The sequence below is a fragment of the Mesocricetus auratus genome, unplaced genomic scaffold, assembly GCF_017639785.1.
Source record: "Mesocricetus auratus isolate SY011 unplaced genomic scaffold, BCM_Maur_2.0 Super-Scaffold_100019, whole genome shotgun sequence".
NCBI classification, from domain to species: Eukaryota; Metazoa; Chordata; class Mammalia; order Rodentia; family Cricetidae; genus Mesocricetus; species Mesocricetus auratus.
This window is the reverse complement of record NW_024429200.1, coordinates 26,717,673-26,745,239: the sequence shown is the minus strand read 5'-3', so window position 1 is coordinate 26,745,239 and position 27,567 is coordinate 26,717,673. Positions and strand designations below refer to the sequence as shown.

Below are 27,567 nucleotides of genomic sequence, written 5' to 3'. Positions count from 1 at the left end.
GAGAAATGTGAGAAGGAAATTTTAGTGTTAACAGTTTTAAGAAGCCATGGACTAAATAATTTCAGCTCATAGCTTTTCCACATAATTATTCAATAGAACAATCATGACACATCATCCTAGTGCATTTAGATTATACGAACATAAACAATATGATACTGTATTCACCTGCCACCAAACATGAAACAGGTATTTTACATAACCTCCACTTTCAATATAGTAAAATATTCAGGAACTCTTAATTTCACATTCAATGAAAATTTAATTTTTAACAAAATTTTATTTAAAGTATTAGGAATACAATATTCCAAACATAGAAATAGTCAGGCTGTAGCAATGCTGCATAGATAGTGGTATACGAGTTCCCTGATGCTGTGACTTCTTCCTAAATAAAACTTCAGTTTTCAAGTTGGTAGATGATGGGAGATGCATTACCTCTTCTCTCTGGGGATGGAAAAATGGCTTCAGTGGTAAGAAGACATATCACTTGAACAGAAACTAATGTCCCAGTTTAATTATATTTCCCTCTTTCAAAGACGAAAATTTAGAATGCAGGTGTTATTGGAAGGGAACAAGAACTGAATTACCTCTTAGGTGATATCCTGATCAGTGCCTACTTTACTCCAAAAACACTGAATTAAAGTTTAAAAATTACAACCACACCATTATGCTTACCTAAAATTGCCAACATGAATACTTTTTTACATAATACAATACAGGTATACAATAACAACAAAAATGATCTGTTCCCATCCTTTGACCTTCAGCAGAAAAAAGTTTACAATAGGATCTGAAAAGTAATTTTCATGGCAGAGCACTAATTCCAGAGAGATACTTAAAATAGAATGAACTGGTCAATGAGAAATTGCTACATTTATTTTATAAGAGTACTTTGCAAAAAAGAATGGCAATTTACTTGGAAGGAATTGTAGCTGGAAATACTACTCATTAAGAAAACATAAGTTACCCTGAGAAAGACTCTTAAAATTACCAGTATTGTCAGAGTCCCTTACTAACGCATAAAGAAACAGTTTGTAGGCTCTAAGCTCTTATTGTTACCTACATTAACAATGTTTTCATCACAAAGGCATTTTGGGCTTCTCTGCTTTGGGTGTGATGGAGGAGGACATTTTGCAGTCATTATGAGCAGGTCTCTTCCTGCTCTAACAGTTTATTCTTCTACAAATAGTCCTGGGGTCAAACCTATGAGTCACATACATGAAGGAATCTTCTATTAGGTAAACTGGTAGTTTTCTTAAAATAGTAAACACATTTGTCTGGTCTGTATTTTCTAATGTATGCCTAGAAAATAAGGCATTAAGAATTCATCATTGGCCACTGCAGAGCATAGATAACGTTTTCCTTTCAATGCAGAGAAGTGGAAACATACTTGAAAGTGCACTGCTATTTCTAACATCTCTTACACATTTACATTCAGCATTTTTATGACCCTTTGTTTACTTTTAGTATAAAATCATGCTTACTCCCAATATCTTACACATCCCATAATTACTTATGAAAGGACAAAGTGAGAACAGCTACAAAAGTAGCAAGATATTTTCCACAAATAAAAATACAGTATACAAAAAATGGCAAGTTAGTGATGAATGGTAACATGAATTCTCAATAATATCTTTCCCTGGTGTCCAAGTTACGATTTGACAAGTTTAAAACCTTGTCCTGTGTCCAGCACTGTGGGAAGAAACCAACTCATTTTTAATCTTTTCAAGCACCTAAAACAAGTTTTGCAGATCCAAAAGAGGTTCAGACCACATAACCAATTTGCCAAATGCACTAACGGGTAGGTAATGCGAGGGAAGTGTAACATCCAGTGCTTGGCCACATCACTTCCTGTGGGCAAGTGAAGGGTGTAGTCACTCCACCGTTTCGACACGCCATACACGGCTTTCACTGTGCGTCCCTTCTCAGCCCAGCAGATGCTGTTGCTGGAGTTGCAGTTGTACTCTACCCAGTCTTTTGTAAAGTCACCCAGCTGTGGTGGGTCAGCTTCTTCAATATCTACTGTCTTCGCCAGCTCAGCTCCCTGAACTGCAATATACAGGTCATTAATCTTTCTCACTTCCTTCACCCATGGGGTTGAATTCTCGCTGTCTAATATGATAATAAGCCGGGAACAGAAGGAACCGTTCTTTTCTCTCCACCATTCTAAAAGAGTATCCAGACGAAGTATGTCTCCACCTGTGAACAGGAAAAAATGCATTCCAGTGGTGATTTCTGAAGTCTCTTACTTCTTTAAATTTTTAGAATATTAAACAATAATCAAAAAATGAAAAATACTTTCAAAGTGTCTTTTCAGATACTTTTTAAAACATACTTTTAGACCTATGACTTACATACAAATATAGTACAATAACTAAAGAAAATTGATTTCTACGCATTTATTCCTTGATTTAAAATGAATACAGACAAAAATCATTTTAAAATGAAAACAATGAAAGCTGAAACTGTATTCAATATACAGCACCTACTAAACACAAACACCAAGTCTACCAACACAGTACATTCAAGCACTGGTTGCCCACCACTGTGATTATGGCTGGCTAGGATCTAGAGCTGGCTGACACTGCCCAGCATCTCAAGATTATCACACTGCCGATGTGGGAAAGTTTCAAAATATAAAACATGCTTTGCACTGACTGCATCTAGCTTTTGCACCATGGTAAAAATCATTAACCTGAACTGCTATAAGAAGATGAATTTAGTAAAAGAAAAGTAAAATTATACAGAGAAGCAAACATTCTAAAATTAGGTAGCAAATGACAGCTTATAATCCCTAATGAAAGGTGCCACCTGGTTTCATGACCTGAGAGTTGACATTACATTCTTACATAGCAGAAAATCAAAGAAGGCTTTGTGAAACCTTAAATTTATAGAAAATTCAATTTTATCGAAATATTACTATTACTAATTAATTAATAACTCAATAATTATTTCCACAAATAACTTTATTGGAACCAAACCACTTTTCTGGTTTTATTGTAGCTTGCTTTCACAGCTACTGTGGTTACAGGGGGTCTTACAGGTCTTTCCGATTTTGAAGTCACCTGAACAAAAAGTGCTGAGCCACCCAGAGTATTCCACTAAGAGAAAGGAGTGTGGGAATGAAAGAAGCAAGGAAGGAGAGATGGGGAGGGAAGAAGAGAGGTGGGCAAGAGGGAAGAGACACAGGGGGCTGTTAAAGAAAACAACACTAAGAACAGTGAGTTCTGTTAACTGCCGCCCACAAGAAGGAAAGTGCCATGCAAAAGAACACTCTGGAAAACGTTGATGAAGTAGACTCACTACTATATATATTATATATAGTAGTTTACATTCCCAGCACCCATAGTATATTCCAGAGGCACTGCACCTTTTGCTCATATGAATTTTGTTAGATCCAAAACAGACCTCAAAATGGCAGAGCTGCTGACAATGTACTGAATGAGACTCGGCTCATTTTAGGCTGGACTTTGACCAGGTAAACAGAAAAACTGCTAGCAGTCAAACAAAACCTAACTCAGCATTCATCAGAAACCTCGTAAAGTGGGTTTCTGTTTGTCAGGAAAGCCATTACTTCCCTTATCCCTTGCCAGTCCCCCTCTCCCAGCTACCTCCAATAAGGGCATCTTGTTCCTGACTAACTCAAACAAGACTGGAGCAGATCAAAGTCCCCAGCTAGCTCCCAGGCTGTTCTGGCTCCCACCCCACTTGCAACTACTCAAACTCCCAGACTGTTCTTTCTCACATGCTCCATCACACTGCTATCTGCTCCCCACTAAATCCACAAGGCTCTTTCTGCCATTTGCTGTTCTCTCTGCCCACCCCACAACAGCCTGGCAGCCTGAGTTCCTCAATAGCCTTTATTTCTACCCACAAAATGATAAAATGCACTCATTACTATACATACAAAGGTAGTTTACATTTAGTTTACATTTTAGTTCTGTGGTTTCACCCACGGGGCCCTCACAAATTTCATGATTTTCTTCTTATTTGTAAAGAATTTTGTTAATATTTTAATGGGAATTGCATTAAGTCTGTAGATTGTTTTGCAAAATACAGTTTAACAATATTTATTCTCCCAATCTATTCCTTTTTTACTTGTTTCATAAGCCTCACTATAGTGGTCTTTGTCCTCCTTGTGTGGGATTATTCCATGATTTTTGTATTGTTTTTCTTTTTTCTATGAGTCTATGGTGAGTGGAATGCTTCCTTGATTGAATTCACTACTGATATACAAAGAGGGAACTTTGTATACCTGTATTCTGCCATTATGCTAACTTTTTGCCAGTTCTATGAGACTTTTGGTAGAGTCTTTAGTCTTTCTCAGAATAGACAATGAAGAAATTGCACACTTCCCACTTCAATTTTGTGCCCGAGGCAACTGTCCTCATCAACTACCCCTGGCTCTGTCTCAATGGCCAAAGGACACGAACATTTTTTTTTTTTTTTTGGACACAAACATGTTAATTCTAGGAATCAATCCCGAGAAAAGAACAGAAGTAGAGGCAAACTTACAAATAATTTTTACCACTGATGTCTAGGGTAATATAAAATCTGAAACAAGGAGAATAGAAATAAACTATAAAATAAGCAGGTTACCTTATAATAAGGTAAAATTTGTGGGAATGCTTATATCATGAGGACAAACACAGCACAGAAGCATGTCTACAGAAGATGTAGCAGTAGAAATTACTGGGTACTTTCCCAACAGAAAAATACTTTTTTCTATTTTCCAAATAATTTTAGATGGAGCACCTGTAGAAGGTAAAAAGTGCTTGTGCCGTGGCCAAGATTAGTCATTTGGGCAAGAAACTACTCTATCCTGGACTGCTTGACTATTGCTATATAAAGTGGACATGCAGGACTCACAGGAAAGTGACTGCTGAACTTGGACAGTCCTACAGGGTTCCTGCTTCATGGAAGAGTCTGCTAGACATTCTGAAGGACACATAAAAATGACTGACAAACTGCCAATGCAGATGGACAGTTTAAAAATTTCCTGCTTTGCTGAGAAGTCTTCCAGACACATTGTGGCCTATGGGCTGAAGATGGATGCCCCAAAGTTACAGAGGAACTTCGGGTAACTGTCCAGGTAGCAAGATGTCTCTGTCAATTCTAGTGTTTATATATTATCCTTCTGTGGTCTTTGAACACAGATAGGTATAGCTATAGTTTTCCTCAGTTATTATAAAACATAAGTTACATATAAGACTTTAGACGCACAAAGATAGGATAGATGATATCTTTAAATCTTGCTAAATGCTAATGAACTAAATACTGCATTTATAGTTCTTGCTTAATAACTGCCTTTTTATATATTTTACTATGTTAAAGTTTAAACCTTTCTTTTTATTTAGACAGAAAAGAGGAGATGATGGGAGAAGTCCTTCTGTGTATATGTAAATAAAGCACTGTTGGCCAATAGGGAAGCAAGATAGGTGTGACTAGGAGTCTAGGAGGATTCTAGGAAATGTAGTGAGGAGAGTCCTTGCCACGTGATCCCAGGGAAGAGGGGACAGATCAGGATGCTGTCCTCAGAAAAGTAAGTCCTTATATAAATATGTACTAGTAATTATGGGTTAACAGTAAGTCAGAGCTAGCCGATTAGAAACCATAGCACAGTGCTTGTGCATACAGATAAGCACTAGATAATCCAGGGCAGCGAAACTTGCAGGTATCCTTCAAAAGAAAGGAGATGTTCAATGTGTCCTCCTAGAATGTTGGGAATGGATGCAGTCCACAGCCTGCTGATCCTGTGCTGTTTAAGGACCCAGGCTCCACATACATCTTCTAGAATTTATGTTTTACTTACTCCAGATCCTTTCCCCCTAAAACCTTGAGCATTACTTCTAAGCCTTAAAATTCATCCCTGACAGTGGTGTCATTTGTACTTCCAACAGCCTAATTGACTTCTATGTTATCTCAGGGTGAGTTTACCTCACTCAGTCTCCCTAGATTGCTGTGCAATCACTGTTTGGTATACTGAAAATATGTATTGTTCTCAGTGGTTCATAAAGAGATGACTGGCTAATAGCTAGGCAGGATTCTTGGGGCAGAGAGGATGCTGGGAAGAAGAAAGGCAGAGTCGTGAGGAGATGCCATGAGGCACAGAGTGACCAGGATGGACAGTATATAGATGAGAAAAAAAAAAGCCTTGGCAGCACACAGATTAATAGAAATGGGTTAACTGAAATTCTCAGAGGTAGCTAAAAACAAGCTTAAGTTATCAGCCAGTCAAGCTTTCTTAATTAATGAGAGGTGTCCATGTGGTTACTTGGGAGCTGGCAGGCAGGACAGAAAAGTCGACTACACGTTATTTTATCATTTTTTCTAGGTCAAGAACCCATCTTATGGAGGAAGTCATATGTACTTTGTAAAAGCTTCAATGTGAACATGCCTTGAGCGTTGTTGTACTCACACGGCTGAGTTACTTGTTATCTGAAAACTTTTCCCCAAAGTTGTATAAATATGGCAAAAATATATCAGCTAATATCAGACTCTGGATGTCCTGGCCCTTCATCAGTATCAAAATTGGGCTAAACCCAGTTCCATTCTTGTCTTTTCAAGGATCCTTTCCCTAACAGCTATAAAGCCTGAAGGATCTCCCCACAGAGCAACTGTTACTTTCACAATTAGAAAACGCTTTAATATGTTAGAATTTACTAGCGAAAATCCAACAAACTAATTTCAGAATATGTATTTCTACTAAGAGAAAACATCTTCTTTGCTAAGTTATCACACTAATAAGAGTTTTTTGTGTGTGTTTTTTTTTTTTTTTTTTTTTTACAATTTCCAACTCTGCTTGTAATAGGACCTCAGAAGTCAGGTTATGTCACATTATCTCTGTATAACTAATTTATTCACCTGCTCTTTATGAAAAAAGTAGGATGAAAACTATTTTATGCATTTCTCTAACATTCATGCATACTGTTTTAGAGGAACAACTTCAATACATAGTCTCTATGTACTACTAGTATTCTACTTTTTCAAAAAATGTCCAAAAGTTAATTTTTCATGATTTCCAGATACAGGAAATGTCTCTAGAATCAGACTACACAGACTACAAGCAATGACACAAATTCCACCCTCCATAGAACATCACTGCTTAGCATGGCACTCACAGCCATTTCAATATTCTTCAGCATATTCGACCCTAATTCTCTTTTAACATCAACAAAACACTCACAACAGCAATAAAGTCTTGTGAGCTATTTCTCTACTTTGTTTTATTTTATTCTGCTTTCCTGCAGGCTCTGTGCTACTCTTGGCTTTTGGCCCAAATACAGAGCACTTAACATTTATCTTCAATAACAGCCATTCAATACGTTTCAAGCAACCATGACTCTTTTTAAAGGGTCTGTGTATCTATGATAAATTGCTTTATAAAGTAGCTTCATTTTTTTTATTTCTTACTGTCTCTGATAATTATCCTAATTGTCTTTTATTCTAAAGCAGCAGTTCTCAACCTGAGTGTTGCAACCCCTTTGGCAATTGAATGATCTTTTTACAGGGGTCATCTAAAACCACTGGAAAACATGAATGTTTATATTACAATTAATAATCATAGCAAAATTACAGTTGTGAAGTAGCAACAAAATTATTTTTATGTTGGGTGAGGTCACTACAACATGAGGAACTGTATTAAAGAATGGCAACATTAGGAAGGTTAAGAACCACTGCCCTAAAGGAGGCAAAATTATCATGTTTAATATTAAAATTCCATAAATCTAAAAAGATTGCATATTCTAAGTAGTGTGTGTTAAAATAAGGAACAAAGGCACATTGAGATTCTCTTTCCCAAAGTAACATTGTTCTGAAGCTGATGCTAACTTATTGACCCAAGTAAAATCTAGTGCTAATGGGTCATAGTTCCAAGTTGCTGGAGATGGGCATTAACAAATTATCAGAATCTAAAGTTCATTGTCACTTGATTTGGAACAAATTGGAGCACTTTTTACAGAACAGGGGTGTTCTACTCAATTTCAAGGCAGAATCAGTGTGTAAGGCTGGTGTTAGGCAGGTCTGGGTTACTCGATCTCAAGAGATCGACTTTTGGCCCTGGCCCTTTCTGACTACTTTCAAATAAGGCAGGTTCCCCAGGCCAGGCCCCCTTGACAGTATGCATCCACGAGCTACAACATAGACAGTAGTGTCATACCCCATTCTCCACTGTAATCTACTTTCTTACTTTCTATAATCAACTCCAGAAGACTTATAAAACCACAAAACTTTTTGGCTAACAAAGAAATTGCACAATGGCCAATTTACTGGATGTATATTTCAAAGACTATAAAGATATTACTCTAGAATGTTACATCTAGGTATTTATCAAAGGTAAGGTTTCATAAATTGTTCCTAAGTCTTCATAAAACTTACAAATGCCAAATTTAGATACTGTCTATTATTACCTTTGTTTTCCAGAAAAGAGAAAAGTGATATCAGTTTTATTAAGCTCGATGTGTAGGACTTATTTTTAAAGAAGGGCTTGAAATAAATTTCAAAATAGTTAAGAAGAAAATATAAAAGTTCTGAAAAACATTTATATTAGGTATAAGTCCTTAATGGAAGCACACACAAAAGAGTTGAGTGTGAAGTTATACACTGTAGTCCCATGCTCCGCACAGTGGAAGCCAGGAGTATCATTTGAGGTCACGAGTTCAAGAGAAACCTGAACAACACAGAAAGATGATCGCACTCTTAATACTGACTTGTAACAGTTTTAAATTACAGGGATATGTGAATATCCAATAAAATTATGCCCCCCTCCACACTGGGTTTGCAGTGTTTATTATAAATACTACCTTTACAAAAATCAGTCCTTCCTTTGGTCTGAGGTTTTATTCTGTGAAGTGCTTTGAATGGACTAGAACTTTTCTATAGGGCTTTGAGTTAGAATGTATAAAAGCCTATCTCTTACCTAGAATAGTATAGCCATGGAGGCTCTTTTCTGGATTGTCATTCAAGAGCTATCTGTTAAGGAAATGAATTTATAAACTATGTACAAGGAGTTTGTTGTATCCCTTTGTGTATTTCCCACTCTTCTTGAAAATAGGTGATCCATGCTGACAACTTTATTTAACCACAGCATGCTACGTCTGCAATCAGGTGCCTGCTGACACTGGTAACATGAACCAGAGTGGGGAAATGTGTCAGGGGCCTGGCAGACCCGGGGTTGATCCCGGGAAGCTACATTCTGCCCCCAGCTTCCACTGGATCCTCTGAAAACTAGACGGTAACCAAGGAGATCACAGGACTTCAAATGAAAATCAAATAGTAGGCATAGTAGCTGATATTTAAAACGTGCCCAACATTTGCCTTTATTCCCGAAACAGCCATCGTATTATTTAATAGTAAACTGCAAAAACCTGATTTTCTTTAAAAATCTGCCTTTTATGAAAAAGTCTCACTCTCAACTCAGGCCTGAAACTGGCAGGCTCAAGCTGGCTTCAAACCATCTGCTACTTGAGCTTGTTTCCTTCTGGAGCTCTTACTCTGCAGCTCTAATTATTAATCTAATTATTAAATCTAAATGAACTCTTGTCAATCTAAAGTAATTAAATTACCTTACTTCTTCATGGTATAGTCCATGATTTTTCTTACCTAGGCATTACAGAAGGCTGTCCCTATCATATTTTCTGGGCACATACTAACCCACAAACCAAAGTCTACAACTAATCAAATCTTTATTATAGTTAGGGAGACTTACAAGTTCATGTAATATTGTAAAATCTCATTTCTTTGGAACTTCTTTAGGGGGAAAAATGCTTTCTTTTTCTATATGCAGGTAACCTTAAGCTTTTTCTCTCCTCAAGACTCTAAAAAGTATAAATGCATGAAAAATCCTAAAGTAACACTAAAGAACTTTATAGCTCATAATGAAATCGTGGCCACTCCCTTCCTTCCCGTTTTTATAGATGTGAAGACAGGAGGACATAGGCTCCCGACCTGACACCTAAGAGCCTGGTGAGACTTTAATCCTTACTGCACATGTGCAACACTGCTGAATCTGTGATTATAACACTTGGAGACTAAGACGTGCCCGTCAACACTTCCTCAGTTTCTAAAAGATATCACTGTGTGGAAGGGCTCTGAAAGCCTTTACAGGGAGACTGATTACAAGTCTCAAACATGTATTTTCCTCTCTAGATACTATAAGACATAATTCTCAATTCTTTGTTACAGCTTACTGAAGTGAAACAGGCAGTCTCGAAGACATTAATAGTAATGGTCATCTGTGAAGTAGTAAGCTGAGAGTTTTAATGTCCCTATGTGAACATTCCATGAATACAGACACTTCACAGCAGCGAAACGGACAGAGGTGAACTTACCTGCTAGAGCCCACTCTCCTGAGCCATGGGTATGCCCACTGTAATACAAAACATATGTATCATGTCTAGGTCCATCCACCGTCCGGAGTTCAAGGAAAGCTTTCAGTTTGGAATGTAGAGTATCAAAAGACAGTCCACTTGTGGAATAGTCGCATCCATAGGTCTCAATCATATGATATGCAAAGAATCTTTGGATGGCGTTGAGCATGCCAGTAGACCTCAAATTTAACTCCTGGACGTGTTCTGGTGGGAGCAGGGTTGGCTGACCATCAGGACTGAAAAAGGAGAAAAGAAACAAGACCAAAAGCAATTATTCTGGTTTTTAGAAAGCATTAATTATTCTGTGTTCCATTCTCAGGTGTCATCTATAACCAATTATTCAAGAACCATAATAGGTCATGCTAACTAAATGGCAAGTTTCTCTTCTATAGTTCCCTTCATGTTAAAAATTAAGTTTAGAAAACTCAAACCCGGTTTCTAAAGCTTGTGTTCCTTATCAGTAAAACAGTAAAGGCTGGAACAATACCTCATGTAATTCATAGCACTATTCTTTGTCCCCATTCTTATTTTTTTACTGAATGACAGATATTGAAGAAGACCTTCTAAAAATCAAGATTGTACTAGATGTTTCAAGAACACCTGACTAGGAACTAAAAGGAAAGAACATTTTATTGCTGAGAAAACTAAATTGACACATAAAACATGGGAAGCAAGAATGTGATTATATACCTAATTCCTATAGTGAAAAACGGGATCTTTGTAATGTGTTCAAAATTTTCTAATTTAAGGCACAGTCTAAAAACAGAAGAAATTATCTATTAACAAAGATAACTTTAAAATCATTATTAAGACTTAACACTAATCCTGGAATAAATGGTACCCAGGGAAACACACTAAACTATGTTTTATAACTAACAGAAATAAAAAGCTGTTAGTGTAAAAGAATAAAAATCATCACTACTTTCCTCTCCAAAATGAAATTTCTATCATACGATTTGAAAACTCTAAATTTTATTTAAAGTACTATTAATCCTATCCCAGTAATGCTTCAGTATTTGTTAAAATAAAATCTTTTTACATATTCTGACATTTACCGGTAACCAGAGAAAAAATAAACTGTGCATATTAATATTTCCACAAAATCTTTCTGCAGAACTGTCACATCTTACTTTGTAAGCCCTTTCTCAAACACTGATCTCTTATGAGACTCTCCTATTTCCAGCAAGCCTTCAATATAGAAGCATTATTGCAGATTTATTTAGGGGTGCCTACCAAATATTTGAAACCAGATTTTTAAAATTCTATTTAAAATACCACCCTTACCAAAGAAACTATAAGTAACATTTAGTCTTCAGGACTCATTTATGACAGAAACTATTTTTTCTATTGTAAATAAAGTTTGCTATTAAAAGATTTAAAAGTAGTGGCATTTATAGTTTCAAATTTCTCCTACATTTGGGGGATCAATTACATGGAATTAAACTACAATAATTTTGGGGGGGTTTGAGACAGGGTTTCTCATTATCGCTTTGGAGCCTGTCCTAGCACTCGGTCTGTAGACCAGGCTGGCCTTGAACTCCCAGAGATCTGCCTGCCTCTGCCTCCCGAGTGCTGGGATTAAAGGCATGAGCCACCACCGCTTGGCTTAAAGTATAAGTTTTTAATAAATTTCACTGCTAATCGTCCATGTTTGTGCAGAATTTTTCAGGTACAGAGTATTTCCACATCCTGTATCTTACCAGCAATCCAGAAAGTTCCTCCACGAGGGGTGATGCTACCATTATTGTGTTAAATAAGGACACTGAGGTTTAGAGGTATTACAATTTGTTCAAGGAACAGAGCACAGGATTTGCAGGCTCTCGGGTCCAGCAGACATTCATTCCATTATCATACGGGTTTACAGGAACTTTCATGATGCTCCTTTAGGAAGGACCTTTCTGAACCCTAGCTAAAATATAAGCTAAGCATAGCTGTCCACATATTTATATTTAATCCTGAAAGCGACACTATCACCTAGAAAATCAAGTTTCATACACAAGGATGAAGCGCAAGAGCATTACATTTTGGAAGTGAAGTTGTGAAAAAATAATCTACTATAATCATTAAGAGAACTTTAACAGTCAAGTGGTTGCTATCAAATCCAGCAGAACACAGTACCTGCAGAAGTTGGTAGGGATCACAATGGCATAGCCAACAGAGGTTCCTCCTAAACAGTTACCCAGTTCATGGAAGAGCCCATGAGCCAGGGACTCCAGTGGCAAAACAATGAGAAACATGCTCAGGAAGATTCCATTTGTGGGCTGAAAAAGCAAAAACGTTTATAAAGTTTGTGGCTATTTACACACATGTGTACTGACTCACCGTTTTTACCACTACAACCAAGTACAAATGGCAACTGATAATTTAAAACAATAGTAAGGAAAAGCCCACATTTGTAGACATGGACAAATTACTGTAGTAATGAACCTTAGACAGATCTCGAAGTCTTTTGGAAGTTGTAGCAAAACAGCACATATTTTTAAAAATTTGTTTAAAACCCTTCCATCCAAACTGTAAACAAAAATATAACAACTCCGGTGTGAAAGAGAAAAATATCTCTCCATGTTCAACCCACATATGCATCAGTTTTCCAAACACCATGTCTATTACTTTATCAAAGAGGATGCTTGAAGAAGGACTGCTTGCCCCACCCTATGTGGAACTCAAGAGTCCAGCAACTATGAGAATAAAACTGTAAAGAAAATCAAGGCCTTAAGGTTAAAAAATTAATTTCATTTTATATAATAGTTAACCTTTTAAAAACCCCAAAGTCAATTTGTCTAAATTGCAGATCATAACAAAAAAAATGTCAAAGATATTTAAATACCTTTTAAAGAAGCTTACAAAACAAACAGAAAAAAATTTTAAAAAGAAGTTTAAGTATTAACTTAAAACTAAAAAAGGTGCCCATTTAGATTGAAATAAAACCAAAAGATGATAATCCTGTACTGCAGCTTTTTAATATTGGCATTATTCCAGATTCTTGCATTGCTGCTGCACAAATATTGGCCTATATGCAGGAACTAATGTCAACACTAAGGAGGGGTTCATCCAATCAAAAGTAGAAAATTTACCCATAATGAAAAAACAGATACATTGTTCACTTTAACACAATCTAGTTTATTAACTATAATATAAATTATAGCAAATTATAATTATTTAGTCTAAAGAATCAAATTATGAATATTGAAAAATATGAAATTTATTAAAATCACTTCAAGTAGTCTTTTTTTTAAGTATTTCCACATCTTATACTACAGACACACACACACACACACACACATTTAAGTCACAAATATAGGGGTTGGAGAGATGGCTTTAGTGGTTAAAAACACTTGTTCTTGTAGAGGACGCAAGTTCGATTCGCAGCACCCATACAGCAGCTCACAAAGGTCTATAACTCCACTTTCACCAGATCTGATGCTTTCCTCTGACTTCTGCAGGTACCAGACACACACGTGGTACACAAACATACAGGCAGGCAACACACACACATACACATAAAGTAAATCTCTAAAAATGTTTTTTTCGTCATGAATGTATATTTGTACACATAGGACTATTTTTGTACTAAAACAGGTGACACATAGGCATTTCTGTAAGGCCATTAATTTGTATGTATTTACATTCTCATCTGCCACCTTAATGGTATCCAAAACTCTTTCAGTGTAAATATGCTACACCTTATATAACTGCTATATAATTTGTACATATTTTTATGTAATGCATATCATATAATTTCAAGACCTTATGTTGTGTTTATTGAATTAAAGTACTTATGCTTGTTGAATTAAAAGTAAATAAATGAAAGATTTATCATTTTAAATTGTTAGTTTATGTGTACCTGTGTCTATGTAAGTATATGTGCCCATGTGTGTGCAATTACACGCACTGACGTGTGCAAAGACCAGAAGAATGAGTCAGATCCCTTGAAGCTGGAGTTATAGGGGGAGTTATAGTTTGTGAGACACTGTATTTATTATGTGGTTTTGGGACTCCGGGTTTCATGGTTGCTTAGCAGCCATTTTTAATAACTAAGTCGTACCTCTCCAGTCCCCCAAAAAACTCATGAAGTTGTCAGAAGCAAAAGATAGAAATCTACGGAACTTTAAAAATCTACTTTTAAAAACTTCTTAAAAATTTTTAAATATTAGCTAAGAGATCCTGATATACAGTCAGTCATCAACATTCTAATACAAGTATTAGAAATCCATCCTGTCACTGAGTATTCTCAAAAGAGAAAAAAACACAAAAAATTAAAGCCATAACCCTTGTAAGTGTTAAAACACAGTTACAAAAATGAACTCAGGCAAATCTACTATCTAACGTTTCCCTGTAACTAACAAAAAGAGATTTTGGAGTAAGTAGATTCTATGGTCTTGCCAAATCTAAAAGCAAGAAACTGTACAATGGCTAATTACAGAGTAAAGGCTGTGAGTGGAGGCTTCCTGCATCTCAAGAGCATTTCTGACCTGCAAAGGAGAACAGCAATGATAACTATTTCAAATAACTGTGAGGACTCAATATATTTTTACATACACAATACAAAGAATGGAGTATTAGCACACAGAGAACAGTTGATAAATGTTAGATCTAATTAAAATAAAATAAAGGATGATCTAATATTTTTCTCATCTTGGTTGCTTTTTCCATTTTTGTTTTTGAAACAGGGTGTCAGGATGTAGTTTTAGCTTGACAGTAGCTTGTCATTTAGGTAGGCTGGCCTTGAACTCAGAGATCCACCCACCCACCTCTGCCTCCCAAGGTTGAGGATTAACAGCATGAACTACCACATGGGCCTCATTTAAAGGCTTGAAAACTAGGTGAAGAAGAAAAGATAGTTATGCTCAATGTAAGACTATGGACCAAATGCACCATTTTTGTGCATGTGAACAAGTTATTCATTCAGGATCCCATAAAATCATAAATGAACTGAAGGTCTCCCAATGTCTAGGAACGACAGTGTGACATACTGATGCACTGTTGTGCTATATGTAAACAAGGCTGCACTGTCAGTCATATAATCATGTACAGCGCACAGCCAACAATAAATGACTGTAGTGGTGCACACATTTACTACCTATACTTCCTCCATATAAGAAAGTTCACTGCAAAGTGGTATGTCACGCTTACGCAGCAACAGCCCCAAAGTGTGTGTGTGCTGACTGCATCCAGAGGCCAGATGGAGTGACTGAGATATAATCTGGATTTGTGAAAGTACATGCTATGATGGTCACAGTGAGCTGCTCAAAATTTATTTGTTAGGAACTGCACCATACCCATTATCATGAAGAAAAAGCTCTTCAGACCATTGCTTTTGTTGTTTTAGTGGAAAAAGAGCACCTACTCCTTTGAAGAGTTTCAGTATGTTCCCCCAAAGCATACTCTGGAAAATTAACTCTTGATATAGCAATCTTAGGAAACAGAATCTAATGGGAAGTTTATTGGTCATGAGGACACGGAACTTATAAATTACCTTCACAATGAAATAATGACTATTATATAAGGATTCAAAGCTACGAAATATGTACCCACCCACCCACCCACCCACCTACCCACCCACCCACCCACCCACCCACCCACCTACCTACCTACCTACCTACCTACCTACCTACCTACCTACCTACCTATCCATCTATCTCAACTTGAAACTGAGTTTCCCAATCTTCATACTGTGAAAAAGTAAACTTCATTCCTTTATAAATTACCTACTCTGTATTACTGTCACAGCAACACACAATGTACCAGGCCATCATGCCATTTTATAGTGTTCTGGGAAAAGTGATAAAATTTTAGCTTCAAGCTGAAATAATGTCCCCCTTTGTAACCTAGACTAAATGGCTCTAAGCTGGGGAAAACAAATGGAACAAAACAAAAGGAAAAAATGTGAATGCTGTGCACTTCTAATTCAGCAACAGATTGGAAAGCTCCCTATTCCCCATGCCAAATGAAGGAAAGGCTGGTCCCTCCACCGAGCTAGAAGTGAAGTCATGCTACATTAATAGATTTCATCTCTTCGCTGAATGCGAGGCTGATACTCAAACTTCTATCATACCCAGGAATCATCTCTTTCACCTACAGTAAAATTAACTGTATAATGACTTTTCTGATTTGGCTAAAAGGCTTCTACAAAAAGCTGCACCAAGTCTCCATGGAATCTTCAAATTGCAATGGTTAGCAAGGAAAGGCATATAAAAGCTCAAGTGAAAGATTTCAGAAAGAAGGTCTCTATATAAGAAAATGCCATGGAGTATGCTTCTAAGTGGGATGCAGTCTCCCTTTAGGCCTTCTGTTGAATTACCAGTTCCCATCAAAGCAACACTAGCTATGCTACGATACTGTGCCTTTCTAATTAACTTGTTTAAGGGAAAAGTTGAAAAGATGGAAGCAAATGGCAAACAGTGAACATAATACAAACTGTGGGAAACAAAGGCTATAATGATGCACTTTAAAGTCAGGATGAGATTATGAGCAAACCACAACACAAGTTAATGTGAAATTCCAACTCTTTAATGAAAGTAACTGGGGATGAAACCATTGATTCGTCCTGACAATATTAGAGTGGAAGAACTAACAAAAACAAACCTCTTAAAAACTCCACTTTTGTGAAGAGTTCTTAGCAATGACATAAAACAATTCAGAAAGGGAAATAGCCGATGGGTTATGCCATCTCTATTTCGTCTGTACTGACCATGGCTGAAATATTGGTTAACTTAAAAGTTGCTTTAATTTCTTGTTTTTCCTTGTCATATTAGGTCTGTACCCACAGTACCCATGGGAAAGCTTTCCAGTAGAAATCAACTAAAGGATAAATTAATGAGACACAAGAAAAAAGTTTAACACTTCTGTATCACTCTTATAGAAATGTGGTGTGTGTTTGTGTGTGTGTGTGCGTGTGAGAGAGAGAGAGAGAGAGAGAGAGAGAGAGAGAGAGAGAGAGAGAGAAGAGAGAGAGAGAGAAAGTGAGAGAACTAGGATCACTATTTAGAAACATTGGGTAACAATTGTTCAATTTAGAAATCTATTAAAATCCAATTTAATGAATTTGAAATAACTAAGAATAGACTTGGATTGGCAATGCCATTCTCTACAAAACAGTCTTACCCAACAAAACCTCACCTGTTTCCCTTTCACTATGTAATTTTCTGATTCTAAATCATTTGAAATTACTGGAAATTTGTAGATCCAGCAAGTGCTTTCCAAATTACGCATCCTATGAGTGTTACATTTGCTCTTCAGCAAAAGTCAGAGGAGAGATCACCCACAGAAGTTAAAGGGTGCATGAGCTGGTGAGGAGGGTGATGGGATTAACGGGGGTTAGAGACAGATTTCATAGACAGATGAGTATAGAAATGCTGATCTTTAGTATTTTCTTGTAGTGTGCCCCCATCCTCTCCACCCCCTCACCCCCCGCCCGAGTATTCTCGTTTACATTTCACAGAACACTGGGCAGAATAAAGTTTTTGAAATCTTTCTATAATCAATTAAATGAAAAATTAAACTACAAAGTCTAATTTCTTGCAAGGAACATGCCAACATCATAGACAACACTTATCAAGCAGCAGCAATTGGAGACTATAAATACATTCAAGCGGATTTATATTAGTTTTAAACAGCTAAATTAATAAACCATTTAACAGGATTGCCTCAAGACTTCAGCAAAGAATAATTCTAGGCTTGTCCCCAAATTACTGACTTTAGTCTTCAGAACTTCCAACAAATTCTGCTTGAGTCAAATGCACAGATGTCAAGCAAAGGCTAGGCAAGCTTTTTCTATAGTTAATATTTTAAGCTTTGGAAGGAGGTAATAGGGTTTTATTGAAACCACTAAACTATGCCATCTATTATGATAAAATCAAGGACAAAGGAGCTCCAAAATCTTTCCCTACCTTTGTGAACGGGTCTTGAATACACAAAGCCAAAACAAAACAAAACCAAAATAAAACACTGAGATGCTGGAGATGGGTCCGCAGTGCTGTTAATAGTGCTTACTGCTCTTGCAGAAAATCATGATTCAGTTCCCAGCACCCACATCAGGTGGCTCACCACAGCCTGCAAATCCAGCTCCAAGGAATCTGACACCCCTGCATACACATTTTAACATCTCTTAATACTGATGGAACTAGGCAGGCAACGATACAAGAACAAAATCACCATCCAGCTCGATTTAAGCTTATATTTACAGTATACCCCGCCCAGTAGTGCTGTCATCTTTTTCAGATTATTTCCAAGTGAAGATGGACTTAAACATACGCTAGGCCATAAATAGGTCTTCATCAAAAACCTAAAACCATACAAATTGTGTCCTCTAACTATAAAGATAAACCAGGAATAATAATAATAAAAGAAAAGACTGATGTTAGGAAATCCATGAGTATTAGGATTTTATACAATAAAAATATAACTAACCCATGGGTCAAAGAGAAGGATTATGGAAAAAATACCTTGAAATGCAGTATCACGCTATCTGAAAGACAGATGTAGATTAAAATAAAAAAATAGATCAGTGTTAAGTCTCACAATTACATTTAATTATGGTAGACATATATATGCAAAGACAGTTCAGTTGGGTAAATGTGAGTCTCCAGTCTTTTCAGTAAAGGTTCTGAAGCAACTGGATATTTGTAAACTAAACAAAATTAAGGTGCTTATAGTAAAAAAAAAAAGAAAAAGAAAAAGAAAGAAAGAAACTAAAAGGAAACATAGAACAAAATGTGAAGTAGTAAAGATTCTGGAAAAAATATGTGAGAAAAAATTTTGATGACCTACAGTTGAGCACAATCTTTTATAAAATACTGAATATACAGTTCATAAGAGAAAGAACTGACAAACCGCATTTTATGAGCTCAAAAGTGTTTATTCTTCAAAAAGTATCAATAAGAAAGTTAAAATATAAGCCAGAACAAAAAGAAATCTTCTAATCCTTTATGTGATAAAAGGCTTGGCTCCAAATACACAAAGACCTCTTAAAACTCAAGACAAATGCCAGGTGATGGTGGCGCATGCCTTTAATCCCAGCACTTGGGAGGCAGAGCCAGGCACATCTCTGTGAGTTTGAAACCAGCCTGGTCTACAAGAACTATTTCCAGGACAGTCTCCAAAGCCACAGAGAAACCCTGTCTCGAAAAACCGAAAAAAAACAAAAAAAAACCCTCAAGACAAATAACCCAACTAAAAAATGGGTGAAAAATATGAGCAATGAGCTATTTAAGTAGACTCATTAAAGGAAATAGGCCTGTAAATTTAAACAGAAATGAGGGCTAAGTTGAGTGATTTTCTCAAGTAAATCAAGTTTAAGAAACACTTCCATCAAAAGCTACAACATGGAAACTGATTCTCCTAACATCATCATTGCTGAAAGATTTCTGAGAAAACTTCTGTGTACCCCCACTGGTGCGTATACTTTACTTGAAGACCACTGGTATATGCAAAATACAAAAATCTAGTGACCAAGAAAGTATCTGGTTAACAGAATTTCATGACCTGGAAAGGCATTGTCCATGAATGAGGCTGACTTGGCAAAGAAAAAGTGTAACCACTAGGAAAGAGGCCAACAGAGGAGGAGAAAGGGAAGAAAATTCTTGCTAGAGTTCTGACATCATCGTAATTCTGAAAGTCCCTAGCTCTGGCAAAATGAGGAAGCTACCCTGAGGCAACACCCAAGATGTTTTCACTACTTGTTTGACCCCACACAGGCTCCTTGAGGCAGCCCACACAGAAAGTGTTTACAGCTAATGCCCTTTAACACTCACAACTAGGAATCAAGCAGTAGCAACAACCCGATGCAGAGCAACTGAACCAAGCAGAGCTGCTCTTGTACGCCCACATCCCAGCCCGAGGTACTCAATTACACAGTTTTGTCACATTACAGTTTATAATCAAGCTTTTCATGTTAGCCTCTTCCTCTCATGACAGGGTTATCCGGTTTTTAAGGACAAAGATGTCCTGAGCTCTTCAGCATTCAGTACCATCTCTAGCTAATGTCAATAAATACTCAGAAGAAAAGAAGACAGATTCATGATCATGTAGTGAAAACAGGAGGGTCTGGGTCTGGATCCCCAGAGGCCATGGAAAAGGTCAGGTGTGGTGGCACATGTCTACATCCCTAGTGCTGAACAGTTACAGACAGGAGGATCCCTGAGTTGGCTGAACAGCTAGCACAGCCAAGTCAGTTTGAGACCCTGCCTCAAAAAAAAAAAAAAAAAAAAAAAAAAAAGATGTAATTGACTGAGCAAGATAGATACTTGATGTAAACATCTCAGCTCCATATGAATACATATAAACACACACATGCATGTGCAAAGATACAAAATACCCATATTTAAAAATATCACACACATATAACTTAAACATTACTATAAATACAAACTCTTAACCACTGTGTTTGAATGTCCATAAAGGATATTTAAAAAAAAACATTTTTAGGCAGGAAATATACCATAAAATCCATTTTTCTCTTACATAAGATTCACATTCCCTAATCTTTATTTCAGAAGCTAATATGGTACTATACATATAATTTCTTTTCAAATAAAATCTTAAGAAAAAGGCTATGCCATAAATATGCTATATACAAAAAGAAAAGAAAAAGAAATACGTTATATACATGAACCACAGAAGGTGGAAATGGGTTTAGGCTAGTACCAGTAACTCTGACTGTATCTTTCAAGTATAATCTTAAGTATGTCAATAAGCATAATCTAAAGATGTCTTTAAGTATAATCTCTAATTGACACTGACATAAGAAAATAAACAACAACAAAAACACATGAACTTACCTGCCAGGAGACTGCTCCCAAAATTGCTGTTGCAAGAAGACTAAAAAAAACTAACTGCTCTGAAATTAAGCAAAAATGACGCATCCCTTTGGATGCCATGATTCTATCAAGGCTATTGTTATCTGCCCTGTGGTTGATATATACTTTATGGCAGTCGCTTAATTTGGTATGAAATCCCCAAAGAGTTAGAAGAAAAATAATATGGCAAATCATCCAAAAGATTCCAAAAATGGAAAAGCCTGGTATCACAAAATACCAGAGATGAGTGTCTCTGAGTTTAAATGCTGAAAGAATGAAGAATGTAAGCTCAATCATTCCAATGAAAACCACTGAAAGTCTCCTGCAAATTCTTCCACGATACAGAAAAGGTTTCCACCTTTCAGTTACTGAAAGTCCACTAAAATAAATGTCAAGGAAAGGGTCAGTTATTAAGCAAATAAAAAAGCATGCAAAAGCAATTGGATTCTTGGGAGTTTCCAATGAAGAGGAAAATAGCAATACTGAAAAAAGTATTAAGTTTGGAATAGCTAGAAAGGACTTCATTCTCAGGTCTATAATGAACATGGCTAAAGCGATGACAAGCAAAATAACACTTAGAGATTTTTCCACCAACATAGTTGTACTGGCGATGGCAAACCCAACCAGTTCCAGAAACTCTACTGTGGTTAGCAAAGTGGGCCGATGGCGGACATAACCAGAGATTCTCTCCACCAAAGCACACAATATCCTTAATACTATCGATGTCAGAAGCAGGTATTTGGTTGATTCTTCTTTCACGTCATTTTTAAAGGATGAATTATCAAGGAAACATAGGAGGCCGAGCAAAAATCCAAACCAGAGATTGGAGAGACTTAAGCTTGCTGCTTCCATTGAAAAGTAATAGTAGAGGATGCTGGCGATTCCGAGAACAAAGAGGCCAAGAATAAAAATCACCAAAATTAAAGAATTTGCTGTTTTTTCCCATCTTACATAAAGACCTAAACATATAGCCACCAGTAAGTTGAGTCTGGCTAAATAGCCAAGATATCGCACGGATGAATGCATGTTCACTTCTCGGTTTACCTCTTCCAGCCTTGTCATTGCTAGATAGAGACAATGACTAAAGCAGTAACGCAGTGATTTACACATGTAATCTGGCAATGTACGTGTCTCTCACACGTTACAAAAATCAACTTCTTGTGTTTCATTCAACAAATCCAATGTGGTGGTCACTCCTATTCCAACATTTTTCCAAAGTTATCTTTATAGTCACCTGAAGAGAAGAAAGAATATTTCACAGTTAAATTTTTTATATAGTATTGTGCTATCTTCTTTATACTAGATAAATGCAGCCCCCCTCCCCTTTGATTTTTTGAGACAGGGTTTCTCTGCTCTGTAGACCAGGCTGGCCTGGAACTCACAGAGATCTGCCTGTCTCTGCCTCCCGAGTGCTGAGAAGCATTAAAGGCGTGCGCCACCACCACCCGTCTATACTAAACAGATGAATAAGAGAAAAATAGAGGCTCTTCTGAAATCCATTTCAAAGCCTAGTTGCATATATCTTAATAGCAATGTTTTATGGCTTACAAATTCTGCAAGTTACACAAAGAAAAATGTCCATGATTTCTATTTATATTGCCAAGAGTCCATCACTAAGTATCAGTGGAGTCTTCCTGTCAAGGTTAATGCTGAATCTGCCTACTCTATTCCTATATGAATATTCAGTTCAGCTTACATCATAAGCGCTTGGCTTGACATAAGGAAATGACACTCAACTTTTAAATGGAATGAAGGACTTCATTAGTACTTCTAATTTGAAAACACTAGTAAACAGAGATGTTAACCATTATTGCTGTCTTAATCCCCTATACCTTTTAACAAGACTGTAAAGAGAAGCTTTTTCCTTGAGAGGAGCCTTCCCGCCAGCCTGGTTCTAGAGCCGCATCAGTCCCAAATAAACACACAGGAGGCTATATTAATTATGAAGCTGTTGGCCTTGCTTCTTACTGGCTAGCTCTGACTTAAGTAATTACCTCATAATTGTTAATCTAAGTATATTTCTTACCGGAGAATAGTTCCGGGCTTCCTACCCCATGGTGGTTACATCTCGACTTCCTGTGTTTCTCTTACCCAGAGTCCTTCTGGACTCCTAGTCCCTCCTGTCTAGATTCCCTATTGGCCAGACAGTTCTTTATTGACAAATTCACAGGACTTCCCCAACACAAGACAGTTCTAAAAATGCTATAAAATTTCAGTTTTTAAGACTATGGACAGACACCTCCATGGAGGGCCTCACCCTCCCTGGGGAAAGGAGGGGATATTGGGGGGGTTGGTAAGAGGACACGGGAGGAAGGGAGGGAAACGGAGAGGGACCTGGAATTCACATGTGAAGCAACCTTGTTTCTAATTTAAATTTAAAAATAAAAAATATATAAATAAATAAAATTCAGTTTTTATATGGTTTAGCTAATAAACCTAGCTAGAAGTAAGATTTTATTCAGTCCTTAAAACTGAGCCATAATTCTTGTACTTTCACACCTATCAAAATAAATTACTTAGATTATCACTTACTTTTCAAATCTAAATACTATCTATGTAGTAAATCAATTGCCGAACTTTCTACTCAAAACCCATATACTAGAATGCTTAGCAGGTCATTGCAAAGTAAATGAGGGGCTTCTTAAAGTCTACCTTTTCAAAAAGTCACTACACGACAGCAGTTACTTGCTAGGACCCAAATAATTATTTCAACCTTAAGTATGTCCATGAGTCCATGAGTTTCACCTAAATTACAATAATGGAGACATATTATATATATATATATATATATATATATATATATGAATGAGAGTCAAAGAGATAAGCATAATCTCAGACTCATAATGCTGGAAGGAGAGAACCAACTCCTATAAGTTATCCTCTGACACATGCACACATGTTAACAACAATACACACACACACACACACACACACACAAATATATAAAAAGAATTGTGAACTATCTACTAGGTAGTTCCTTAATGCTCTCTAGTATACTGTATGGACAGGTCTATTGCAATAGCTTATGGTCATACAATAATCAATAACCCAAAATATTCAGAAAACAAATAGTTTGTGTTCTGGGGGTAGGTAACAGTGCTAGAGTGGTCCCTAAAATGTACAGGACATTCGGCTTGAATCATGACAATAAACACACACTAATGGTGAGAAGGGTGTAATTAGCTATTTTAAACTTTCCTAATAGAGGTACAGTAAAAGACACACTTTGCAACCATGAAATAACTTAGTATTAACCCCTAAGTAGCATCTGGCTGGAGAAGAATGTTTCTGGAATCACTAGCACATTTCAAGCTCAAAAGCATATTTTGATTTCCACATCTATTCATTAGGTATTCAAACCAAATTTCCTTTATTATGTTTTCAAGTAAGCACTTCTTACCATGTGAAATTAATGAAAACGTCTCCTTTTTGTATATTGTGGATTTTTATATTAGTATAAGGAACTGATAAAATCTAGACTACAAAAGTGTTTTTAAAATATTACTCCTATGTACTATACCATACACAGGGGGCAAGGGAGAGGAGGGGGAAGAGAAGGGAGGGAGAGACTCAAAATATTGATGATATAATGTAGGCTCAGGATAAGCAACGCTAGAGGGAGAACACCCACACGATATGCTAAAAGGTACCTCTCCATTCATGAGACACCTCTCCTGGTCAGTACTCACTCTCACCCTGTGACTATTCTCTGTGGCTCTTTCTTCTCAAATCTACACCTCATCTCACTGCATTCTTGCCACATGACTGGCACTTGCAGGGTCATCAAAGGGGAATTCACTGAAGTTTCCAATAACACAATCCACCTCTATCTGTAAATCTGAATGCCAAAGAGTACCCTTCCTTTGTAAGTGCTTCCTGTTACAGAGTGCCATTCTCCTCGCCAAACTCTCACTTATCCTTTATTCACTAGTACTTAAGCATTTCTAGGTCAGCTTTTTAAAAAGTACTAACCAAAGGGGTAAAGGGAGAAAAAGGCAATCTTTGTTCTCCCCATGTCTTCCACCATCTTGACAGCTAAAGTTTGGTTGTTTAAGTCTCACACACTCATTGCAAAACACACAACAGTACTAGTCCCTCGGTACGACTGCTCTGCCAACTTCTGGAATGATCAGCAAGCTCCTGAATATGCTGGAACCTTGGCAAGTTTCTGAACATTTTGTTTAAAAGCCTTCACAGTGTTGAGTAGTATTCCCTTCCCTGGCTTCTAAAGTCCAAGGATCCCTATTGTCTTCCTATCTCAGTGCTTTCTTCTTGGTTATCATCAAAGTTCTTCACTTCCAACTCAGCTTTTTGACGCTCAATCCCCAAGCCTAGGCTCTGAGCAATCTCAATTACTTCCGCACCTCAGCTATGCAACTTAATAAAGGACAATACATCTCTATCATGGAATATTATGCAACCACATTCTTACAGGAACTAGTTTTAAAAGTCTCTGCTCATTCTGCCTTCCTTTAAAAGACAGCCTGAACTAGACATTAAAACAAATCAAAAAAGCCTTATAATCCTTTTCACTTGAGCTGCCTTTCCTAGTGATTTCATAGAAAATTCCAGAGGCAAATACAAGCAGAGCACAATGGAGTCAATTGGTCACTTCTTTGCCTACTAATCTTCTTGACTTTCTTCTTAGCATCTTTCACATTCCTTCTCCTTCCCATCCCCAAAGTCACCACCTCAGTCTTGGCTACCATGACTTCATGCTTGAATGGTTTCCTTTTTTTTTTTCCCAATCTACTCCTGCCCAATTATAGAAATCGTGTTTTTTGATTGTTTAATTTGGTCTTGGTTTTTTGAGAAAGGGTCTCTCTGTGTAACAAACCAGGCTGTCCTGGTACTAGATTTGTAGATCAGGCTGGCCTTGAACCCACAGATATCTGCCTCACCTGCCTCTGCCTCCCAAGTGCTGGGATTAACGGCATGTATCACCATGACCCAGCTGGAAAGTGTGGGGTTTTTTAATATCTATTTTTTATTTGTTTGTTTGTTTGTTTGTGTTTTGGTTGTTAGAGACAGCAGAGACAGGCTGATTTCTGTGAGGTCAGCCCGGTTTACAGAGCGAGTTCCAGGACAGGCTCCACAGCTACAGAAAGTGTGTTTCTAAAACCAAATTTTACTGTTACTCCACTACTCAAACTTCTCTAATGGTTTTCCGTCCCTCACAGTACTATAGTCTAAACTCCTTCAGTGCCTTCTAAAGTATTCTGCATTGGATAGGAATAAATTCCTGCCCCATCTGTTACTACTCTTCCTCTCACTTTGTATTCCAAGCATACGACATTTTGATTATGAACTATATATTCCATGCCTTCCCTGGACGCGTTCTTTTTTCTCTTCCTAATCCTAACTGCCTATCAAACTCTTCGGGTCTGGGCTTAAATCATTTTCTTAACAGAATCACCTCTCACTACTGCAGGTCCTCTAAAATAGAAAAAATAATAATAATTCTCTTTACAACTTGTTCAATGCCTGCATTCCTCACTAGGTCCCAAGGTCTCCGGCGAGATCGGACTTCCACAATGCATGGTCAGTATCTAGCCAAGTCTGTAATCAAGTTAGCAATTTGTTTCTTCGTTTGTTCTTAAAGACGAATACAGAAATTAGTACTTAACTAATACAGATAAAATCGACAACTTCCCGAATATGCTGCAACTAGTACTAGAAGTCGAGGGAGATTCCCAGAAATCCCTGGCTTGTTCGCGTCACTTAATCCACCAAACTTCTTCCAAAACAGAAAGTGCCCTCCGGGTGTCCTATCTATGGCGATGGGCTTCAAGACACAATGTGTCGCTTTCACGATCTTTCAGTGGAAATCTATTTCTGTCCCACCGAGGGGAAGGAAGTATCAAAAGCTCATAGAACCACGCCGAGCAGTCAGGGCTGGAGAACTACGACCTTGCTTTTCCCGAGTTCCTGCCGACCACTTTTTAGACCCACCTCACGGCAACTCAAAACTCCCACTAAATTCCGCCCCTTGGAGCAGCGATGGTAACTTGTCTCCCGTTAGGCCTCATCCCAGCGAGGGTGGAGAGACGGGGCCGGGGACCCTGGCTGCTCGCCACCCCTCAGCTCCGAGAGGAAGACGGCGCGGCGCGGCGCCGGGATCGCGGTGACGAGGGACCCCCAGGGACAGCCTCCCTGCGACCGCCTGGGCCCGGCTCCCAGCGCCCCCGGGCCGGAGGTCGGCGGGGCGGGGCGGGGCCCGGGGCGGGCGGCGCCCAAGCCTCCACCACCCGCGGCTCTCCCGAAGCCACTCACCCGACTGGACGATCGCCGCCGACCCTCGCTCCGTCCGTGGCGAGGCCTCGCGGAGGGCGTGGGGCCTCGGAGCCTGCCGCGACTCGGAACCAGGAGGCGGTGAGCGGCGGGGACGCGAGCCTGAGACCCTCGCT

General features: G+C 37.8%; 1 protein-coding gene across 2 annotated transcripts; it reads right to left on the bottom strand.

The window, feature by feature from the left end:
- Nucleotides 1-257: 257 nt before the first annotated feature.
- Tmem168 (transmembrane protein 168) lies at nucleotides 258-27,567 on the bottom strand. 2 transcript variants are annotated; one of them, XM_040728554.1, is made up of 5 exons: nucleotides 27,434-27,567; nucleotides 21,143-22,394; nucleotides 12,483-12,625; nucleotides 10,326-10,600; nucleotides 258-2,196 (listed from the first exon to the last, which is right to left on the bottom strand). In XM_040728554.1, exons 2-5 carry the CDS (start codon nucleotides 22,268-22,270, stop codon nucleotides 1,649-1,651), a joined length of 2,094 nt encoding a protein of 697 aa, XP_040584488.1. In that variant the 5' UTR covers nucleotides 22,271-22,394; nucleotides 27,434-27,567; the 3' UTR covers nucleotides 258-1,648. The 2 variants fall into 2 exon arrangements, with proteins under 2 accessions (XP_040584488.1, XP_005081011.1); XM_005080954.4 differs by lacking the exon at nucleotides 27,434-27,567 and adding an exon at nucleotides 27,113-27,242.

Excerpts from the sequence above, each read along its gene's own strand:
- Tmem168 (XM_040728554.1), bottom strand. The coding sequence starts at position 22,270 with ATGTGTAAATCACTGCGTTACTGCTTTAGTCATTGTCTCTATCTAGCA. Across the intron at positions 10,601-12,482 it reads ATCCCTACCAACTTCTGCAG|TCCTGATGGTCAGCCAACCC; the intron begins GTACTGTGTTCT and ends CTCCTTTTTCAG. Across the intron at positions 2,197-10,325 it reads AGGAGAGTGGGCTCTAGCAG|GTGGAGACATACTTCGTCTG; the intron begins GTAAGTTCACCT and ends TCCTGTTCACAG.